The 13,083-nt window shown below is 31.8% G+C and overlaps 2 protein-coding genes across 4 annotated transcripts in view; one reads left to right on the top strand and one right to left on the bottom strand.

Moving 5' to 3' along the window:
- LOC148622968 (transient receptor potential cation channel subfamily M member 3-like) overlaps positions 1 to 13,083 on the bottom strand; it is a 97,201-nt gene that overhangs the window by 4,508 nt on the left and 79,610 nt on the right. For all 3 annotated transcript variants that reach the window (XM_088573356.1, XM_088573358.1, XM_088573357.1), the window contains 5 exons: positions 3,486 to 3,734; positions 2,670 to 2,844; positions 2,145 to 2,271; positions 1,213 to 1,403; positions 824 to 956 (listed from right to left, as the gene is read on the bottom strand). In XM_088573356.1, coding sequence (XP_088429482.1) covers positions 824 to 956; positions 1,213 to 1,403; positions 2,145 to 2,271; positions 2,670 to 2,844; positions 3,486 to 3,734 — 875 coding nt within the window. The remainder of the gene's footprint in view (positions 1 to 823; positions 957 to 1,212; positions 1,404 to 2,144; positions 2,272 to 2,669; positions 2,845 to 3,485; positions 3,735 to 13,083) is intronic.
- Positions 5,327 to 11,800, top strand: LOC148622969 (thyrotropin-releasing hormone receptor-like). Its single transcript, XM_088573359.1, has 2 exons — positions 5,327 to 5,505; positions 7,667 to 11,800. The coding sequence occupies exon 2, from the start codon at positions 7,717 to 7,719 to the stop codon at positions 8,932 to 8,934; it is 1,218 nt and encodes a 405-aa protein (XP_088429485.1). The 5' UTR covers positions 5,327 to 5,505; positions 7,667 to 7,716; the 3' UTR covers positions 8,935 to 11,800.

The following is a 13,083-nucleotide window of genomic DNA, read 5'->3' as shown; positions in this document are numbered from 1 at the left end:
TGACATGGACTAAGGTTTGAGAATGTTTTGGTGTTGAACCCATATTTCCCTGGCAACCTGCAGCAAAACGAAACAAAGATGTACACAAATATCGTGAAAATAAGATTTTTGCATTTGTTTACGTTCTTGAGACATTAAACTTGAAAAAAGGCAGCTGATGATGTTGATTGTGACGCTTCTTGATAAAATGATTTTCATTATACAATTCATGGGGCATAGTTAAAATCCAATACCACCCAAAGAGAGATAACTCCAATTAAATTGTATTGGCTATTATTTCTCTTCTTTGAAATTACTACGCGGCCAAGCGCAAAAAAATAGTATGGCGTCTTTATTTACCAGTTCAACAATATTTAGCTGAAAATTAATACTTAAAATGTAGAGAAACACGCATTAATTTGAAGAAAGCATTTCTGTTCGTGAAGTTATCTGCCTGAAGCCCTTTTGTCATTCTTATAGTTACAATACTCGAAGCCACTAACGTGACTTCCAAGTAAACAGCGGAATTCTGCTTTAAAAGCAGAAGAAATTTGGTTTGATTTAACAGTGTCACAAAAATGAAATACAACACCCCTTTATTTAAAATGAAACAAACAACACTTTGTGCTAGTTCTCCTCAATAAATAAATTATGATAATACCTTTCATTGATGTGCCAGTCCTCTTCAATAAATAAATTATGATAATACCTTTCACTGATATGCCAATTCTCCTCAATAAATAAATTATGATAATACCTTTCATTGATAACTAATTACGATACAACCTTTCACTGATAACTAATTATGATACTACCTTTCATTGATAACTAATTATGGTAATACCTTTCATTGATTACTCGGATTCTTTCATCTGAAGATGAATGAAACTTGAACTCTTTCTCCCTGAAGAAATCTTCTACACATTCCTCTTCAAAATCATGAAGTTTCTCAGTGTCTTCAGGAGACAAAAATAACTCTATGGAAAAAAAACATTAAAAAACTATATCCATTTGTATTCAATACAGGTCATAAAATGAGATTGTTATCTTGAAACAAATTTCAACAAAATCTGATCACCAAAAATGGAAAATATGATGGACATACACACAGACAGATTCTGTTCATTCTAGTGGAAAACAAAAATGAAAAGAGAAAAAGAAAAGAGTTTGCCATTTAATATATGAATTGTATTTTTACATCAATACCTATTACTAAATCAAATTTGTACTCACTGAGTCCATTATCAAACAGATCTCTCTTTCCCTTACACCTCCGTATTATAAACTTGAGAGACAGGAATATATGACTGAACAAAATCATTGGAGGAGGTAACATAGGTCGAAGTTCATAGTTGATAATTAGCTGGTATCGTTGGAACTTCCATATAGCTTCAGAATGGGCATTATTACGGTTGAAAGTAGAGCTGGAAATAGATAGGTACAATGAATGCATAACTGGAATTGAGAGATTATAAAAAGCTTCAATACAATATTATAATGGCTTTAACAGGCGTAATGCAACAAAGAACAATATTTCTATCCTTATTATGTTCCAACTTTACAATACCTATGTCATGTCTCTTTCTAAACTAAATCTTGGACATATTGATCACTCTATGTAAACTTGTTTCCAAAAATAAGTTGTAGACCAAAATAAGTGGCAAGTCTGACATACTTTAACTGATTATTCTTTAGATCAATCCCTGGCAAATAGCAAGTCTGACATACCTTAACTCATTATTCTTCAGATCAATCCTTGGCAAGTGGCAAGTCTGACATACCTTAACTCATTATTCTTCAGATCAATTCTTGGCAAGTGGCAAGTCCGATATACCTCAAATGATTATTCTTCAGATCAATCCTTGGCAAGTAGCAAGTCTGACATACTTTAACTGATTATTCTTTAGATCAATCCCTGGCAAATGGCAAGTCTGACTTACCTTAACTGATTATTCTTCAGATCAATCCTTGGCAAGAGGCAAGTCTGGCATACCTTAACTGATTATTCTTCAGATCAATCCATGGCAAGTGGCAAGTCCGATATACCTTAATTGATTATTCTTAAGATCATTCCTTGGCAAGTGGCAAGTGTGATATACCTTAACTGATTATTATTTAGATCAATCCTTCACTATTTTATTTCAATTTTATAAACAAAAACTTACTTAAATCTGGCAATAAGTAGATTGACGAGTAGGATATTTGCCACCAGTAAGTAAGGTGTCATCAGTAATGGGGCCACCCATGCAGCATAAGTACAGCCATCAGGGTGGCGTTCAGGGTCATAACACGCTGAAATAAATCAAACACATATTTGAAATGGGAAAATAACTTTGAATGGATAGCTCTTTTGCAAAGAAATTATTAATAAATAGTTTATATCTTTAGGTAATGCCAATTACATCATGGATATTTTCATCCCTAACTCATCTTTGAATCCAATAGTCAGTAATTAAACGTTTACTTCAGTCTACTACTTTGGATAAACTTTTATATGATTTTTTTCATCTATGATAAAACAGAGTGCATAAAATATAACTTCCCTGCTAAAACAGTTATACTTGTTTCATTAATACAACAGAATTTGCATTTAAAACAATTAAACATGATTTTTAAAATCAATGAAAATTAAATGAAAATTCTAAAAGTGATAACAATAGAGAAGTTCGACATTTCTTTTGTTAACATACTGTCAATTTCATCAGCAAACAATTCTCCATATATCATCCAATACGGATAATAGAAAACATTCCTAACTAAGTGCCAGCGCCACTCTTCATTCTGGAAGTGTACAGCCTGTCGAACCGTTCCAAAACTGATAAGGACTAATGTAACAATGATGATGAAATATGACATGTCTCTAAGCTGCAATTGAAAAGTTCAACTTTAATGTCAGAACAAAAAAATTATAGGTTTGTTTAGTAGAATGACATGTGACTTACAAAATTACATCATTAGATAAAACTAATGGATATTGGAAGATAAACTGATACAACAGAGTTTTCAGACAAAGTACACCAGAACACCATGAAAACAGAAAAATAGAAAGACTTTGACATTTCATTCAGATTATTTATATTTCTCAACCAGAAATTTAAGCATATAAAATTTGAAGTATACCCCAAAAAAAATAGTGCATAAGAAACAAGACTAATCAACTGTTTGCAGAGTAAGATTCTGTTTCTTTCATTCATATAGTTAGGGCAATGAAAACAAAACAACAGCACACAATAAACTTTATGTCAATGATAACTTCCATTTTCTTTCTCAGTGAATTTTCCTTCATAGTGATAAGGTATTATACCCTCATGTTATGTGTTAAACCAAATATTTTTCTTTGATTAGAAATTGAACTAAGAGTAAGAAAGACATTAATCGACCAAAGCTAAATCTAAAACATTGATAACATTCATAATACATTTATGTCCTAGGTAATACATCCACTTTTAATTTATTACAATAACTCTGAGACTAAAAACCTCTGTGATGTGAATGAATTTACTTACCAATTTGGAAATGATCTTAAGATATGGCCCCAAGTATTTGTTGACAGATAAAATCTCCAGTATTCTCATGATCCACAATACAATGTTGACTGTATAGACAATTCTAGAAGCCTGAAGAGTATATGGATGAAATCTCAGCCCTACACCTATCATGAAGATTAAGATAGCAATACTATCCCATATATTCCATAGCTGGCTGTAATGGACACGTAACTTCATGTGAAACCTAGCCGGCTCTGCTGCTATAATCTACAACAGAAACACATCACCATATCATTTTGTGAATAGAATATGTCTATTAATCCAGATCAAAATCATTTGATTGATTAACATCTATAAACATTCCTAGTACTAAATACATTAGTTGACAGCCCCATTTCCTTCAGATCAGGTCATACAGCTCTTTCTGTAACAAGAGCTGTGAGTGAGCTCCATGTATTATAACCTCACTAAACCTGAAGTGTGATTATAAATTTTTTGCTAACATGGGATAATCATTATCTGGCTTCATGAATATCTGATTCTTTCTAAATTATTTCATACAAATCCATAAAAAAATGAGGAGTTGTCCTTATAAGGTCCTGAAGATGTAACCCCCCTCCATTTTCAACCCTCAATCTAGTTTATCTCTGTTTCATTGGTATTTTGTGGAAATGATTTGTATAATCCTGAACTTTATGTCATTTCAACATAGGTACTATGAAGAGATCTGTAGAGAGTGTAACAATAAGAAGAATCAAAAGAGATAAATATCTCTACAAACAACAGACAATAATTACCAGTGTTTCAGGCATACATGTATATGATGCCAAAATGTAATGCTTAGTCTCATTAAAATCAAAAAATTAAAGAACAGGCTAAAAAAGGATGATCATACAAGCTTACAGGCAGACAGACAGACATACAAACAAATGTTATATGTATTTTTATTGTAAATGAAAAATTAAGTCATAAAAAACCAAAATAATGCTGACATATGTAATATATTTAGAGAGGTTTATTTATTCTGATTATTTAGTTCTAGAACCTTTAAATTCTATTGGAAAAGGCCATTTGTGAGTTGAGACAAGATCACACACACACCTGTCTTGTTCTCTCAGTCAATGAAACACCTTATAAATGGCAGCATCATGGACATATTCAAAACAAAGGCAAGAGAAAATTTGACATCACTATATACTATGTTTCCAGAAATGGCGGCTCTCTAAGAGAAGCGAATAAAATATATATGTTTTCATGAAAGAAACAGGTATAAGTAGTTATACTTGTTAAAGATCAAAGATGGGGTTCTCTTTCACTCTTCAGAGAAATTCTTTTCCCTTATGCTCCAATCAAGCAAAAGAAGTATGTTTTCATGGAAGAAACAGGTACACATATTTAGATTCTTTGAAGATCAAAGATTGGGTTATCTTTCAGTCTTTAGAGAAATTCTTGGTCTTCTCACTTGTTCTGCTATGCGTCACTTATGCAAAAGACCTAGATTTCTCAACCTTGTGAAAGAACCTAATATTCTGTTTTGATAAACTGGACTGCAAGTATTGGATAATTACACACAACATTTTTTTTCATTCTATAATATAAAAAGCCAGCCCTCACGGGATGATGAAATAATTATATAATGCGACCTTTATACCAAAATCAGATATTTTAAATAAGTTTGAATTCTAATACAATTATTGTCCAATACAAGTGTTATATTCAACAGTTTCTATAATGTAATATAAGTATATGAAAACAAATGTTTCATTAGCAATCTGTAGGTAGCAACTGAAATCAATGAAATGACAAAACACCAAATAAATACTACAAGCCTTCCCACAGCACAGGATCAAATGGTCACAGTCAATTCCACCATTAATTAAACAAACACATCATGCCACTTTCTTGCTTGGTATTTATTAGCATTGATCAGACAAGATTAACAGATATAAGCGTACAGTCCAATACATAATTGATTTGACAATACGGAATGAAGCAACCTAATCTGGTATAATCTAATGACTGGAATTTTTCTCAAAAGGTAAGTTTTATATAGTTTAGTCCATGAATAATTTGAAATGTTCAGGTCAATTACATAGCTAATCAAAGATCTTTTAATATTTGTAAACTAAACAGTAACTACCCCCAATATCAACACTAGGCTAACTTAGGTGTGGTACGGTATCATTGTGACCCATACACACATTCTGAAGTTATATAGCTAATATTTATAAAAATGCTTGTTTCTGGTCTCTTATTTGATCATTAGGGCTATAACTCCAAATATCAATTAAAACCTTCCTTCTGTGGTATAATTTCATAGAAATCCATCCATACAGTTTTACATCTATTGTCCATATATCAAGAAAATGCTTGTTAACGTCCATCCCCCTTTCTCCCCACTCCTATTATTTGCCCATAATTTCTATATGATTCAAGTAACATTTTAACTCCAAAATCAATCATTCAACCGATTTTGTTTCAATTTGTCATCTTGACGAGCCCCTTATTCCTACACAGTCTGGGTTATAACATCAAAATTCAATACCATTCTTCTTTTAGGTTTGAAACCTTGTTGTAAAATTAATTAAGATCAATCAACAAATATATAAGTAGCAGTCTTTATAAAAATCAGACAGGAGGTGATTCATGGAACTTAACCCAGGATGACTAGGAAGATTTAAATACTAGTAACGGATTATTTTTCTGTGTATAATTAACCTTCTTTCAAATATTCAAATGAATATGTCTTACTTCATAAAAAAAAACTGTTAGGTATGAAATAATTGAAAAAAACTATTATGCCATCCTGCCAAGATTGTAAAAAACGATATTTCTACCAAAATGCTAAATCTATCTTAGATAAAATAAATGAAGAATAATGAAAAAATAAGCGGAAGAAGCAAGATTTAGTTAGACATTTTTTTGAATTTCATGGCAATCAGAGATTGTTAAGTTTATATCACAGAGAGTAAGCAAACATTCACAACATACAGCTGTAAACTGTGGAGCAGGAAGCTGGTCATATACAGTATATAGAAACAAGCTGAACTATAATGTATGGCTTCTTTACCAGAACTTGAACCATAGTATGTGTCAAAATAAACATATAATGGATATCATTGAAAGCTGTTTATTATAGAATTGGAAACAGAAAACAATAACAAAAAGATTATTACTTGCATTCATACTGGCAATGTATTGATTTCAGAAGTAAGAAACTTAAAGAAATCCTCAGTTTGAGCAAAATGCCATTAAAGAAATGAAACTTTTTGTATTTATGTCTCAGCTACAAAATGCTGTAATAACTTTGGACATGTTAAAAAAAAAGTTAAAAAAAAAATACAGTTGAAGTTTTGAATTTTCATTTCAGTAAGAATGTTTTACAAAAATCTAATCTGCATGGAGCTCTTCACTGGAAAAAAATGTGTTATTTTTATATAAATATTTGTTTATATGAATATCAACCCTTTAAATGCAGCCCAGGACCTGTTCAGGATTGGCCCTGGTTCCACTTTATTGGTTCTAGCACTGTTAATCTTAGTGCTCTATTTTGCCTGGAATCTAAGTAAGAATGATGTCAGTTACCATCATTTCGATGTCAACCCCTTGTATTGACTACTTCCGGTTTTAGGCCAAACAAAGGCCAAAAATTTTTTTCACACAAGTCACCCTTCAGGAGACTCCTGGATTCCCAGTTGTGCCTGTATTGAACTTTATTTGACAGTAACTTTTACGGGGTACAAGGGGTTGTATGAATGTGCTTTGGTTCCTGTTTTGCTCCTGTTGAACACCACATGCAGCAAACAATGGCTGGAAATGAACAAAAATGACCATTTTTGAGTGACAAAGCCATTTTACCATGTTGGCCCACCCACTGTTCCACCAACTCCTCACCAAATCCACCCCACCTCGTGATCATCCATCTTTAATTTATATATAACATTCTGCATCAGTACCATTGTGCAAATAATTTGCATATTAAGTGTAAAATATCAAAATCTAGACTTTCTTTCAGAAATGCTCAGCACCACAAGGGTTAAAACACATAAAAACATTATTTCCAAGATCATTTATAAACATAAAAAGTCCCATGAAAAACATTTAACTACCATATCATTTTTATTACTTTTTTTTTTTATGAATTAGTTCCTCAGTCCTATACATGTTTCTCATGACAGTCATAAACATTTATTTTTCAGTTGTAAATCAGCCAACACATCATCATACATTGACATAAGATAACAATACAATGACAGAAGATATCAGAATGTCAAGTCCACTTCCAATTCAGAACTCCTCTAGTCTTACCATGGCTGAAAATATGATCCTATACAGAGATTCTGAAGAAGAAGAAAACCCACTCAACATCACTTTACCAATAATCAGTATATTAGAGAAACTACAAGGGTACAGACATTATAATCTTGCAATGGACCTTATTAAGTTTGCAATGCCTATTATAATCTTTACAGGAACTGTAGGGAATATTTTTAGTTTTATGGTAATGATGAGAAGAGAAATGAGACAGACCCCAACATTTTTCTACTTGGCTATGTTGGCCATTGCTGATTCTGTCGTACTTTTTGTCAGTGCATTCAAAACCTGGCTAAGGACTGTATCAGGATTTGAGCTAAGTCATATAAATGCTTTTGGATGTAAATTTACAATGTTTTTAGTTCATTTCAGCATACAATTCTCAGCATGGCTTATAGTAGCTGTCACTATTGAGAGATTTCTGGCTGTCTGGTTTCCACTTAAGGCAAATGCTATGTGTAGTCTGTCTCGAGCTAAGTTTGTTACATTCATGATAGCATTAATTTTTATACTTGTCAACATTCACATATTCTGGACAGCTCAACTATTAAGTACACGACAGTCACTAGATGGCTCTAACTATATTTGTGCTCCATATGCCTACGAAAACTTTGTATGTCAAATTTTCCCGTGGATAAATTTAGTTTTATATTCATTCCTACCTTGTTTTATACTAATGGTATTTAATGTTCTAATAATTATATGTCTTCTACGGACAAAACATGTTCCAAGCACTCTGACCAAAGATGACAATCAACTAAGGAACAACCACAGGAAGTTAGCCATGACACTTGTGTTTATATCATTTACATGGATTGTCACGACAACACCCAGACCATTATTTGGATTATTTGCTGTTAAACCAAAGAGTTTAGAAGATTTGGCAACATCTTTATTGTGGAAGGTTGTATGTTATCAACTGATGTATATCAATCATGCAGTTAACTTTTTCCTGTACTGCCTATCTGGAGAAAAATTTAGGATTCAATTCAAGAAATTTTTATGCCAGGTATGTCGAAAGAAACAACCACCAAAGGCTCGACTAACATTTAAATCAAGCAACAGTAACTCCACAGGACAAGACGTTTATAGTTCTATTCCTTTGGTTTCCGTACCGGCTATAGAAATATCGCTGTATGACCTAGAAAACTGACGCTTTCATTTTCTCCTCTATCATATTTATTATCTAATTATTTTTAAGAAACCATATGTATGTTATACTCAGTATCACTAATAAGTAAAGGTTTTGTTGTACCAAGATATATTAGGACAAGTAAGACAAATAAACATTCAATGATGACAGCTTACATATCAATCTGTCTAAGTAATGTCATCTTACTAAATAGCACCAAGTGAGGCTTCTAGCTTAATGATACTTGCAATCTAATCCCAGCATTTGAGGAATGCTCAACCTATCTTATTTCAGTATAAACAGAATCTAAGTGAACCCCCCTCCCCCCCAAAGAAAAATAAATAAATAAAGTGGAACTTCAATCAACTTAAATCACAATGACAAAAACTATTTTTTTGTGAAATCAGTCGTAAATGAAAATTGTCAACTGTAATTTTGACATGCAATATAAGCATTACAGTGACAAATCATCGGCTTGGTAGTTCTTAAAATTTGAAATTACCTAATTTAAGATACTAAAAACAGAGAAATAACAGCCATGACATAACTCTTTCAGATCAATATCTAAAACCAATTTTATCTATGTCAATAGCCCACCCCTAGTGCATTATTGGATCAGTCTTCAGAAATTAATTCAAATGCACTTTATTAAAAAAGAAACAAAGTAAATAATGTCTCTAAAACACTGACTAAAAATACTGCTAACAGAATCTTTATCAGGAGAATCTGGGGTGAACAGTTAGTATTCATCCCACTATGATGACGACATAATGACGCAGAGAAAACAAAATACCAAGCATGGGGTATCAATGTCCTAAACAAATTATCCACTTAGGTGCTACAAGCTTAAATACATCATGTCATTAATTGCAGAAATATATTATATAATATTATTTAACTGTCATGGCTAGTTTCATATTGATAGAGTACTGCTGGAACTAGCTGATAGCATCTTAGAACTCAAAAATAAGTAAGGTGTACAAACATAGTGGACTTGTATAATTAACTTTTATCATACTGTAAAACATCAGCAAACCTGTTACCCTCCATTGCTCTTGTGCAAAAATATTAAAATGACTTAAGCTCTCCTAAAAATAAAGGGTAATTGCATTAACATTACCTCTCATAGTACACATATTGCACTCAAAAACTTGTGTAAATATGAAATACTACCCTGTCTAATATTCTCTGATATTGGTGCAACAACCCTGTATTCTCAGCTAATGATGTATTTATGTTTTAAGTGTAGATGCTTGTAAGAATCAGGCAAAATGGGAAAAATGAGAAACACGCATGTCAAAACCCCTTTGATCAGACAATATGATACCTCTCAAGATCAAGGATACTTTCTCTATTTAAAAATAACACTAATCAATCTCTGCATCACTGGCTTTGCTCAGAAAATTTTCAATAGAATGATAGAAAAATGAGTTTATTGACAGAATTATCTGCCCATGAAATGTTCATTTTCAGTGCATTTCAATGAAATTGTAACTACATGGTCCAGCATGATATGGAAAATCTTGTCTGTATTCCTTGATTCTGATGGTGCAAATAATCAAATTACACTCTTAAAATGATTGGTTTTTTTTCATAACATATTTCACCTACTGCTTGATTCTTACAGGGACTGACACTTAAAGCAACAAATTTATAAAACAATAAAATTTCATTATATATCATTTTATACAACACCAGTTTCAATCCATATGTCATATTCTACTGTCCACAAATATTGACCTATAAAACTCAGAGTAATAAAATCTTTTACTGTGATTTAAATAAATCTAAAGGCCATTTAATTTCAAATTTGTTTCAAATAAATCTTGTCCTGGATGGAATTTTTTCCAGAAAACTTTCAATATTTTCCACTTAATCCAATCAATGATTGGAAGAGAATATTTATTGTTGAGGTGTTAATGATAATGGATAGTAATTTTATAGTATTTGTACTGCTCTCATGGTGTGATAATGTTGATGGTTGTACACTAACTCTGATTTCTATTAGCCAATAGTAGAAAATACAAATAATGTCTGAAGACAATAAATCTAGCATTGTTTTACAGGATGATAGCTTTGGTTAATTGAAAATCAAGAATCATACTTTCTTTCCTGACCCTTTTAATCATAATAAAATATAGAGAATAAAATTAGGGAAAAAACAAGAGAAATATTGCCATTTATCCTGCAATGAGGTTATTTGTTAAACGAATAAAGGTATACGGTTATTTTTTTGCTGTATCCGTACATTAGCAGGTTATCGACTTTCTGGCTCCTCCCACTCCCGTTATAGGCAGAACTACTTTTTTCTGGTATGTGTAAATTAATCATGGCCACCACCATAGATACGATATAAACAAATTGTGATTGCGTATCCGGTTAATCTTCTTTTTTGCTGTTTTGTTTCGTTTTCAACTGAATGAAATAAAAGATTTTATGTAAACCAAATAATGATTTTGTTTGTATTTTTTTCACCGTCATATATATGGCAAATCCCAAATCTCATTCAGATTTGATTCATTATCAGTTTGCAGACGACTTCCCCTGTCATTTCAGTCATGTCGGACTCAGAGCCAGAGTGTCCGTCACAATTTAACATAAACTGGTCCCCACTTAAAGAAATTGAAGCATTACAATATGATAAAACTCTTGAAGAGATAAATGACCAGAAAACTGTTATGGTCTTGGATTTATTACGGCCTAAACACAAATTTCACCCCTGAACTCTACTGCTATATACCAAACAGAAACAAGTCAGCTTCCACCTTCCTCGTGAAATTCAAAACTTTAATGTTCTTAAAATCGACTTTACAACATTCAAAATATTTGTATTTATTGTTCATTTTACTTATTTGTCTCTTGAAATTAAATAAATTTTGATACATTGCTTGTTTTCTTCAAACAGCTTTGATGGATTATATGGTGCGGATTGAATTTCAATGTTTACTGAGTCATGCACCATGCGTACTATTTTTTTTCTTTGGGTTTAACAATTGGGGCTCCTCAGGGGATATGCATTTTAAAATTTTATTTTGAAAATGTACACACGCACAAAACTATTAATATAACAGGATAAAAACAATATAGGTACATTGTCGAAAATTATTGAAGATATGTGTATTTGGCTTGGAACGGGGGAAATAGCTTGGTAGAGCCTCGCATTTCTTACCCATTCTGTCGCCTCATCACATATCTTCAATAATTTTCGACAATGTACCTATATTGTACATATAACAAGTCATTATTATTCAAAATACATGTATATCATATAGTTAGAAAGATCTACATAAGAATCAAGATCTAAATTACAATACAATTGGAAAGTGGTTTTAAAAGTAAATAAGCTTCTTTGATTAATATTTACCAATACATAAGGAAATGAGAATAAAACATCAGTATCTATGTATTAGTAGGTCAGGGTTTAAGGTCACATTTAATAATGACCATAAAAACAAGTTAGTGCCACCAAGATTAGTTTTCTTTTTTGGATTTACATTTAATCTGCAAATATTAATGCTATAATAAGAAGAAATACACCTTTTCTCTATTCATATGGCAATTATATCTACATAATTCTTTTCGACCTTTAAATGACTCCATGCAAGGTCTTCCTTATGCTTATATTTGAGATATGAGGAGAAAGAAAGCGGTTAATAACAAAGAATATTTATTGTAAACATTCAATCAAGAGTTGTGGATGAGTAAAACATAACATTAATCTAGATTTCATATATTAAGAATTAAGATTTTATCATTACTAAAACTAAAATAATAGGCATTAATGAAACATTGAGTGATACACTACCACATTATGGTGAAAATAAAAAGCTTCACTGAGTGCAGCTTGATACAACTGCTGCCAGTTGAACTCTAAAGTGGAACATAGGGACTTACAGTTTATTGTGGACATAACAACCTGTTTGGACACAATATTGCATAATATTTTGAAATTCAATTTAAGTATAAAGCTCATCATGAATCACTTTGTACCTCAATATCTCAAACTCAGTAAATGATAGGATTAATATAGTAAGCATTCTACTTAAAGTTCATGTATTTATGCTGGAATTTTTATACGGAATCCAGTAAAAAAAATTCCAAAATCATAACTTTCAAAACCGTAGGAAATCTGAGTGAAAAATGCAGACAGAAATTATCATGAGGAATCTA

This window comes from Perna viridis, chromosome 3 (assembly GCF_037379345.1).
Source record: "Perna viridis isolate PV_CMFRI_1.1 ecotype Kerala chromosome 3, ASM3737934v1, whole genome shotgun sequence".
Classification (NCBI taxonomy): Eukaryota; Metazoa; Mollusca; class Bivalvia; order Mytilida; family Mytilidae; genus Perna; species Perna viridis.
This window is presented reverse-complemented; position numbering and strand designations above follow the sequence as displayed.

Excerpts from the sequence above, each read along its gene's own strand:
- LOC148622969 (XM_088573359.1), top strand. The coding sequence starts at position 7,717 with ATGACAGAAGATATCAGAATGTCAAGTCCACTTCCAATTCAGAACTCC.